General features: G+C 49.3%; 1 protein-coding gene and 1 long non-coding RNA gene across 4 annotated transcripts; one reads left to right on the top strand and one right to left on the bottom strand.

The window, feature by feature from the left end:
* Positions 1-1,736: 1,736 nt before the first annotated feature.
* On the top strand, positions 1,737-4,257 carry LOC117836112 (uncharacterized). 3 transcript variants are annotated; one of them, XR_004636017.2, is made up of 3 exons: positions 1,737-3,243; positions 3,346-3,538; positions 3,865-4,257. It is a non-coding gene; the product is annotated as an uncharacterized lncRNA (long non-coding RNA). The 3 variants fall into 3 exon arrangements; XR_004636018.2 differs by having other exon boundaries at positions 1,739-3,243; positions 3,379-3,538; XR_004636019.2 differs by having other exon boundaries at positions 1,740-3,243; positions 3,388-3,538.
* A 155-nt stretch (positions 4,258-4,412) lies between these two features.
* LOC117836111 (uncharacterized) lies at positions 4,413-7,286 on the bottom strand. Its single transcript, XM_034715486.2, has 5 exons — positions 5,828-7,286; positions 5,192-5,256; positions 5,002-5,106; positions 4,872-4,921; positions 4,413-4,705 (listed from the first exon to the last, which is right to left on the bottom strand). The coding sequence occupies exons 1-5, from the start codon at positions 6,252-6,254 to the stop codon at positions 4,672-4,674; spliced, it is 681 nt and encodes a 226-aa protein (XP_034571377.1). The 5' UTR covers positions 6,255-7,286; the 3' UTR covers positions 4,413-4,671.
* Between the last annotated feature and the right edge of the window lie 1,734 nt (positions 7,287-9,020).

Here is a 9,020-nt window from a genome sequence, read left to right as displayed (position 1 = left end):
TCTTGGCTCTTGCACTTGCTCTGACAGGAATTAGCACGGCGACAGCCGACAGCAGCGCTCAAGCAATGGTTAGCGTCAAAGCACCCACCTTGTACGCGTGAGATGCGGCAACACACTTTGGTACCATAAACATGAGGAGGAAGTAATAAGAACATGACATGAGAGGGCCAGCACTCTGTTTGCAGCAATGGCGTTTGACGAAGTCGTGGTCTCATAGCGGAGGCACGGAGCCAGCAGCCACCGTCGCGGTTGTGTCAGGCACACCGCAGTCCGGGGAGGAGACGGAGGGGCGCTTGCGGCTCGCTATGAACCAAGCCACCATTGTGATTAAAAAAAAAACCACCATTCCCAGTTGAAGGTATAGATGGCCAAACGGGCGGCCCGGTCCAGCCTAGCACGAGCCCGATTAGGCCCGGACTGTTTAGGCCCGCATAGTAATCGTGCCAGGCTGCACCGGCCCACGTGCCGAAGGAGCAGCTCAGGTTCGGCCTGCTGCCTTCTTAGGCAGGCCGTGCCGACCCGCTGGCCCGGTGGGCCTTAATAGGCTTGCCGTGCCCATGCCGGCCCACAGCACGGCTTCGGCTCCTCTTTTCCCGCCGCCGCGGCAGTGGAGGGCCACGGTCCCGGCCGGGGAGGCGGCGGCGGACGGCCACGGGACCGGCCAGGGAGGCGGCGGCGGAGGGCCACAGGACCGGCGGAGGGGCACGACTCCGGGGGCAGGGAGAGGCGCGGGGGCCGCGACGTGCGAGCGACCGGCCGGCCGGGCCATCGGGGGCAGGGGGAGGCGGGGGAGGCCGCGACGAGCGAGGGGCTGGCCTGCCGGGCCGCCGGGGGCAGGCTGGCAGGGGGAGGCGGTGGAGGCAGAGGAGGCACGGAGGTCGTCGGGAGCGAGCCAGCAGGGGGAGACGGCAGAGGCAGGATAGGCGCGGAGACGGAGGCAGTGCGGGGAGACCGGGGAGGCGGCTCGAAGCAGCAGGAGTGGAGGCGTGCGGCACTAGGTTACGGTCGGTCATTTATCCGGGGTTTCGACCGGGCTGAGTCAGGCCTGGCAGGCCGTGCCGCCTGTTTATGGCCCACGGGCCAAATGGGACAGGCTGTGCCGGGTCAACCCATGGGCTGAGATAGCGGCCCAGGGCCGGCCCGTGGTGTAGGCCGGGCCGAGCCGGCCTACAAGGCCGTCATGCCAAGCCGTGCCTGGACCGGGCCAAAATGCCGTGCTGTGGACCAGCCCATGGGCCGTCAGGCCAAATGGCCATCTATACTCGAAGGCCGCCGTGGAGCTCGAAACCGCCCGTGGCTGGAGCTGGATTTCCTCGACAAATCGTGCGCGCCTCCTCCCCGCTCCTTGCAAACTGCGGGAGCCAGGGGACCGGACGACCGGTGAACTGGTGCTGGTGCCTGAGCGGGTAGCCGGTAGGGTGGAGCTTTGCACTTCCGCCAGGAACGGCAGCACGCAGCAGGAGGACGGCAGCGGTCGTCGGCGGACAAGCCGATCCAAAACTAGAGCCCAGGGTCCATTTGAAAATATTCAGATCGTGATTATTAGTCGCGATCCAAATTAGGGGTGCTTTTGAAACATATATGGGGTTATATGTAAATAATCGGGATCCGATTATTGATCGCTATCCAAATTAGGGGGGTTATTTGAAAACCCTCGGGGTATTATGCAAATAATCGGGTCGTGATTACTATTCGCGATCCAAATTAGGGGGTTATTTGTAAAACTGTGGGGGCTTCGGGTTTCTTTTACAAAACCAGCGCCGCCGCCGTGGCGGCCGGCGGCGTCGCGTTGGTGCCGGTGACCTCCGCCTGCGACATCGCATATTTGCATGTGTGCCGCGCGATCCTCCGGAGAATCCACGATCCCTCTTGGTGCCTCCGGTCAGATATCCTCGCGCGCAGCCACTGCTCACGGCCCTAGCCCCTGGAGATGCTGCAAGCGGATAAGGTAGCGCCGTCGCGGGTGCCCAGTGACGGGGATCGCCCAGAGCAGCGACGGCACTGACGGTTTCGTTGCCTAGGATACTTCCGCGGGCTTCTCGTGAGCTGAAAACCACCAAGCGCGCCGCGGGGCTGCCCCTGCAGCTGCAGCTGCAGCTGGAGCCTTCAGGGCCGGCTCGTCGCCTTGCAGGTCTCGTGCGTGCCTGCTCCAACTGCTCTGTCCTTTTCGGCCGCCTCGGCATCGCCTTCAAGTTCGCCGAGCTGGAGTGTGCTTCGTCAAGGCACCTCCTCCCTCTCGCTTCGTCTTCTCTTCCCCCTCTAGATTCTAGACTAGTCCCCGCTTCTCCCTTGCATTTTTCTCTGAATTGCAATGCTGATTGATCTTCTGGCGTGATTAATCCAATGTTTAGTTTGCTTGTATTGCATTTGTATGTTGTAATATTTGAAAACTTAGAGTCGCCTAAGATTATAGATGGTTAGGATGAAGTAGCCTCAAGCAGATTAAGTGAACCGTTGTGTGTTCCTTCTTGTTTTTTTATTGTTTCAATGAATACTTGAGGTATTCCTTAATATTGTTTGGCAGATCTCTCGGGTTATGGTTAGGCATACAGCATACCGTAGCTGCAAATGTGGTGTGCAACTATTTTACTTTGGGCTATTGATAATGGTGTTGAGTTGCTTTAGTTTTGTTTAGGTGTGCCTTATTTTTGCTTGTGAAATGTGATCTGCTGCTTACCTGTAATTGAAAACGACCATTGACATGACCACTAGAAATTAGTATCATACATAGCTGGGAGATTATGCGGAAATGATCTTGAACTGTTGATTCAGAGAATGTGTTCTGTTTTTTTTTTCCAATGGATATTGAGTTGTTAGAATCCAATCTTCTGCCCCTGTTTTTTAAGTTTTTGGTGTTATTTGACAGATTTCCACAGTTATGACTTGACACTTGGATAATTTCTTGTTCCATAAGGACACTTACAATTCTTAAAACAGCAGACATTGTGTGCAGTGTGCCACCACTTTACTTGGGGGCCTTTGCTTCATAATGATGCACTGCTGGTTTGGTTCAGACTTTTCTAAGCTTTTCTTTGCTGTTCTATTGTGATCCCTTATTCTGAAATGTTTACGTGTTGATGATTTGCTGAGGCATCCTAGTATATTTCAATATTGCCCTCTGTGGTTGGATTGGACATTCAGAATGACACTGCCAGGAAACCGAGGAGCCATACAAGGAATCTGCTTAGAGTTTAGCGTGGGATTTATAAGGCTAAAGTTGTTTGAGCAAATATTAGTTATAGGGTAAGTATAAGTTGCACACCAAACTCAATGTTGCTCCACTCTCAGTTACTTGAAAGTTTGTCTCATGAACTGAAAAGTTTGCTTTCTTGCATGCCCCCTCAGTGGCTAGCTGACGGCAATCAAATGATGCTATAGTTATTTCAGGGGCAACTTGTTGAGGGATGCAACAACAGTTGCTTATCCCCAGGTGTTGGCACCATGGATGGGCCATATAAGCCCATAAGGAAGGCAGTTGCTGCTGGAATGTATGCCCTTCCCTCAAAGTCCCAGCTGTAGAGGACATTGGATTAAGATGGTGGGTGACCCTGATATGCTTTTACTTGTTTTGCACTTGAAATCTCTAGTTTGTCTAAGATTCATCCCATGTCAAAGTAGCAATCAACCAATTTTACGCTGAAATGATCACAACACAATGCTATTCAGGGTCCTTACAAAGCCTGAACATAGTTGTGAGAGCTAACTAGTATTCATGTACGCCTATTGTCCGATGTTCATGAATCATAAAAAGAAGAGGCCATGGAACAGATTTATCCAGAGCAACTAAGATATCTTAGGTTTCTCCCGGTGATATATGTTAATATGACCTGTGTTAGTGTTGACATGCTTCCTTGTCACTTGCAGAAGAGTTCGCAAAAGCTCAAGTGCAGAACGTCATCAGGTCATCAGCACCAGTAAGGCAGTAATTTGCTATGTCGAAAGGCCTATTCGCCTCAAGGAATTTGGGCATAGATTGGTGAAGAGAACTTATGGGCACCTATGCTTGATGTACTAATAATCCAGTCATATGGTCTGCTGTGAGCTGGGCTCCAAAAACTTAATCCTGGTTCCGATGTTTGCAAGCTGTAACCAAATCAACAAGTTTTGGTCTATTACTGCTTAGCAGTCCTGCTCTGGAGTTGTTTGTGATGGATAGTTCAGTAAACAATTTGCGAGCTTGAACTTAAGTTTCATGTATGTGGCAACACCCATCGATGATGAGGAAATATATCTGCCTGCTGATTGGAATTTTTTCTAGATATGCTGCTTCATGTGTGCTCACCTAAGATGACTAGCCTGAATTATAGGCACCGTGGATAGCAACTGGCCAGTTTCATTTTCTGAGTGACATTTCAGGATTGATCATGCCGGTTTCAAATTGAATTTGCGAGCCATCAGCTAGCACCAAACTATTATACAAAGAATCTGCAGACGAATGAATTACAAATGAATGACATAGGACAATAGCTGAGAACACAATTTTGTATAAATCTTCATCTTTGATTCATCCATGACGCCACGTCACTATAAAAAAACTCACTAATGATAACCTCAAGTTTTCAAATCCTATCAAGTTCTGAGATTAACACAAATTTAAGCGACGACCAACAGCAGCTTAACGCTCCAGATTCTGAAAAACTGCCTCTAGCGACGGCATGGCATGTTCCAGAACTATGTGAAGGTCCTCTGATTCTTCACCATCATCCTAAATTGGTTTAGAGGAAATCACAGTTAGACAGCCAAGTATTAGGGGGTTGCCAAAGCAACCCAAGCTTTCAAAATACTCAATAGCTCGATGATTTATAAACTAGATAATGATTATACAAATATTCACAGAACAGAGAACTCTCGCAACAGAGTAAAAAACCTGCCTTGGACGTTTGTTCTCAGATTCATAGGAATCAGGCTCACCCACACAGACCTGAGGACACAAGGGAGGGAAACTTAACTAGCGGGAGTACTTTGAAATACGAAGAGACACAAGATAAAAAAAACACTTACAGCTGTATTATTTGGTTCATTTGAAGATTTCCCCAACTGTGTGATCTCGCATTCTGAGAGATGTTTGTTCTCAGATTCATAGGAATCAGGCTCACCCACACAGACCTGCAGACACAACGAAGGGAAACTTAACTAGCGGGAGTGCTTTGAAGTACGAAGAGAGACACATGATAAAAAAATAAATACTTACAGCTGTATTATTTGGTTCATTTGAAGAGCTCCCCGGTGTGATCTCGCTTTCTGAGAGTTTAATGCCTACAAAAACCAATAAACCCATAAGCTATGCCATAGCTATAAACAGGGAATCAATAGCACTCAAGTTTTTTTTTTCTGCAGACTCAGATGGAGAGCCAAACAGCGCGCAGTTTGTAAATATGCACTCACCCATGCATAGAAAATTAGAGTTCTTCGATAAACATCAGTGAAGCATTAACTTTTTGTAAGTTGATAAAATCTGGTCTACGCACGTAAGTATGAATCAGCAGAGAAAAGACCATCCACACCTTGTATCTATCCCAACAACAGTTTATAGGTTAAGATATGACCATAAAGGTAAATACAAAAAACTGATATCCCTGTTAATCACAGCAGAAACCACAAGAGAGTACCATATGTAGCTCTAAACACCCAAACAAAGATATGTGTGGCATGTCGCCATTAAAAGGTCTAAACGGCAGACAAGATAATTTCGCCAACAGCGTTGCACGTTGGCATTGATAGGGTCTAAACAGCAAACAAGATAATTAGCAAACAGCATCACATAACACAGGTTCTCCCAGTATACAGATCACAACACGTTTGATAACAACAGAAGGTCAGCAATTACCTTTAGTCCTTTTCAGATAGTTGGATAATGCACAGGGATGGAATATTTGCTCGGAAGGGTCATATCTTCTTCCAAAAGGATATCCCACAAGTGCTTTCACTTTCAATGTCTTCTCTGCAAGATCAACAGCAACTACCCGTGCCAATCTATTTGGATTTCTCAAAATCATGGATGACTTGAGGTAAACAAGGTCATTAGCATCTGTGCTCAGGGTGGGATAAGCTAAGTTGTTCTTGAATTTCAAGCTCCAAGGGCTGTAACTTGCCAGACGAACAGAGTGGTCAACCAAAATGTCATCAACATCAACGGCACATCCCTTGAGCCAACAGTTGGACCCTACCTCCCTAGTCCATGTCATGGCACTCCAACCATTCACTGAACGCAGAATTTTGGGCTTGATGTCCACATCTTTGCGCTTGCTCAGCATGATCAAGTCTGAGTCGTAGAGCACATCCTTGTCGCGGGGGTTAAACGGCTTTTCAGCAGGAACATCTATAATCTCTTCCGTGATCACGCGTGTTCCATCTCAATAAACTTGATCATACCATCAACGCAAGCGACATCTCGAAAACGCCTGGCACTAGCTCCTGAGACATATTGCTTCCCTTTTGGTCTGTTTTCAGGTAAGAACTCGGGCAATGGAATGTAGTGTGCATGAAGGGGTTCTTGAAGTACGTCACACATCAGCAAGCCTTGCGCGAAATCAACCCAGCATAGCATCCCATCTTGCAGCATGAACACCTTCGCAGGTATAATTGTGTGGACTCCAGGGCATGGATTGAGCAGTTCCTTAGTCCTCCATGTCCTATCCTCAGACGAGAAGATGTGAAGCCTGTAATCCAAATATTTCGCCGTGTAACAGAGGGCGACAAGGAGATAATGGCCCCCGTCACCGCGGGGCACAATTCCAAACTCGCTGACTCCGCGCAGCCTATCATCATCGGGGAGTGGGATGCTTTCGAGGGACGGCGACTCCGGGTCGCCTTTGTAGATGAAGTATTCATCCTCGTCGTCGCCGGAAGCGAAGCAGGTGCGGAGAAGAATGAATGGGCCCTGTGCGCCGACCACATGAGGCTGAACTTCCAAGTCGGCGTCCTCGCAATCGGAGACGGGGGGCTTGGAGCAGTGGAAGGTGTAGAAGGACACGGCCGGTGGGTCAGCAACCCAGAAGGTGACCTCCACGGTATGGTCGGCCCTCGATTTGGCTGAGGCCGTGGTGTCGTTCCTGCTGATGACGACGTACGCCCGCTGGGCGAGGAGAATCGAGGATGGCCACGGGGATGCGTTGTTGGCGTCGCCGGAGGGATTGAAGGAGACGCTATCGACCATCGATCCGGATTCCATCGGCGCTTCAGATTTCGGCCGGGTGTTGGGAATTGAAGGAGAAACTAGACGGAATTTGGGTATTAGAGTTACGCCTCCTCTGCTTGTCGTCCTCTCGGAGGAACTCGAACGTCTGGAGGTGGGGATGGGGAACTGGCTGAGAAAAGACTCGTTTTTAGAAAGGACTCGGTTGGATTCCGACTGGGCTTCTACCTCAATGGACCCAGTTCCAATCTGGGCTTCTAAACACCAGATACAGCTCGTATATCGATTTTCAATCGGGACTGCTTGCGTGGGCCGTGCAACAATCGATTTCCAATCGGGCCTGCTCGCATGGCGGCCCACCTATGACCGCGTTTCCTCAACGGGGAAGATGCCATTGACTCGACTTTTGGATTTGGAATTTGGGATCGCAACGGACGTCGGGACGGAATCCCTCTTCGGCTCTTCCCATCCCCGCGCCCCCAAATCACCCGGTCCTCCGTCCGACCCCAAATCCGTCGAGTCCTAGCTTCCCATCGTCCTCTTCAATCCCCACCCCCCTAGTAGACATTTGATGGCGTGAGGTTTTAGAGCCAGCCGATTGAGTAGCCTTTCGCTGTAGTTGGGTACGGTGATGGCCACGACACGGTATCTTCTTGTTCATAGCTGGGTACATCACGGCGAGCTCAAGCAATCATTCTGCCCTAACCTCCCCCTCCCATCTCAACACGTTGAAACTTACCAGTGCCTGCTAGGAGCCTCCGGGTTCATCTACCTTTATCCTTGGAAGCTCAGGCAGAAGCCCGTTTTTTTACAGTTTGGAACTCTGATAAGTTCTCTCTCATTTCTTTTTCTGATGAAAAACGTTTCTGCCTTACTACAAAACTGGAATCACCCATCAATGAATTATCCATGGATCCTTGCAGGAGAGATTTTAACAGAGTAAGAACGGTAGGAGAGATTTTAACAGAGTAAGAACGGTACAAGACAGATCCTCAGGGATATGAAGTCTTCTTTCTTCCTATATGTTGCATGCAACTGATCTAAGAGTGCGGCAAACAAACAAAATTCATGTGTCTCGTTCTAGGGCCTCTAATACATGATTTTGTTCCTAACAAGTAACAACTTTGCTTACAGTTAACTCTATGGAGGTGCTGAACCATGGTTGTGAGAGGAATGGAGGTGGAAACTGCAATAGCCTTTCAAAACTTCCTTTCCCTATATTCAAAAGTGAGTACCTGCAGGCTTGGAAGGCTGATTGTCTCAGTTACTTCCATGTTTACAATATCAACAAATGCATGTGGGTGATTTTGGTGGCCATGTATATAAGGGTAAGGCAAAGCACTGGTTGCAGGTAACACGAGTTATGTCCCTGAAACCAGTTCATGGATGTTGTGGAGGAGAAATTTGGCAAACATGGCCATTGCCAAGCAACAATTGAACTATCAGAATTGAGGCAAAGGGGAGAAGTGAAGGAAGGAGCGCCAGCACAAGCTGAGCAGATCACGTCCAAAAGACAAAAACTCAAGTGAATGTTGCAGATGTGGCATGGGATGAGGGAGGTGCAAGACATGCTCGACCAGCACGTTTTACTGTTGCAGTTAGCTCTAGGCGGAGATTACTTTGTTGGTGAGGAGAGTAAGCTAACTGACGCACCAAACACCGATGACTTGCTCAACGGTCCTGCTGTTCTCTTGGAGCTTGGCTTGGATTCTGTGCATGCCGTACTTGACGAATTGTCTCTCTTGAGGATAGGTTGGCTGCAGAACGAAAGCAGGTGTCTATCAAAGCTTCAGTGGTGTGGGATGATGCTTTACAAGAGGGACTCAGATGAACTGCCTTGCGTTGATGCTGTTTGGGACTGTCTGGTCTGGATGCGCATTGTGGC

This window comes from Setaria viridis, chromosome 9 (assembly GCF_005286985.2).
Source record: "Setaria viridis chromosome 9, Setaria_viridis_v4.0, whole genome shotgun sequence".
Taxonomy (NCBI): Eukaryota; Viridiplantae; Streptophyta; class Magnoliopsida; order Poales; family Poaceae; genus Setaria; species Setaria viridis.
This window is presented reverse-complemented; position numbering and strand designations above follow the sequence as displayed.

Bases quoted from the DNA above. Each gene is read 5' to 3' on its own strand.
- LOC117836111 (XM_034715486.2), bottom strand. From the start codon at position 6,254: ATGCTGAGCAAGCGCAAAGATGTGGACATCAAGCCCAAAATTCTGCGT. The intron at 5,107-5,191 runs GTAAGTATTTAT...TTGTGTCTGCAG, and splicing joins ATGAACCAAATAATACAGCT to GTCTGTGTGGGTGAGCCTGA. The intron at 4,706-4,871 runs GCAGGTTTTTTA...AAACCAATTTAG, and splicing joins TCTGAGAACAAACGTCCAAG to GATGATGGTGAAGAATCAGA.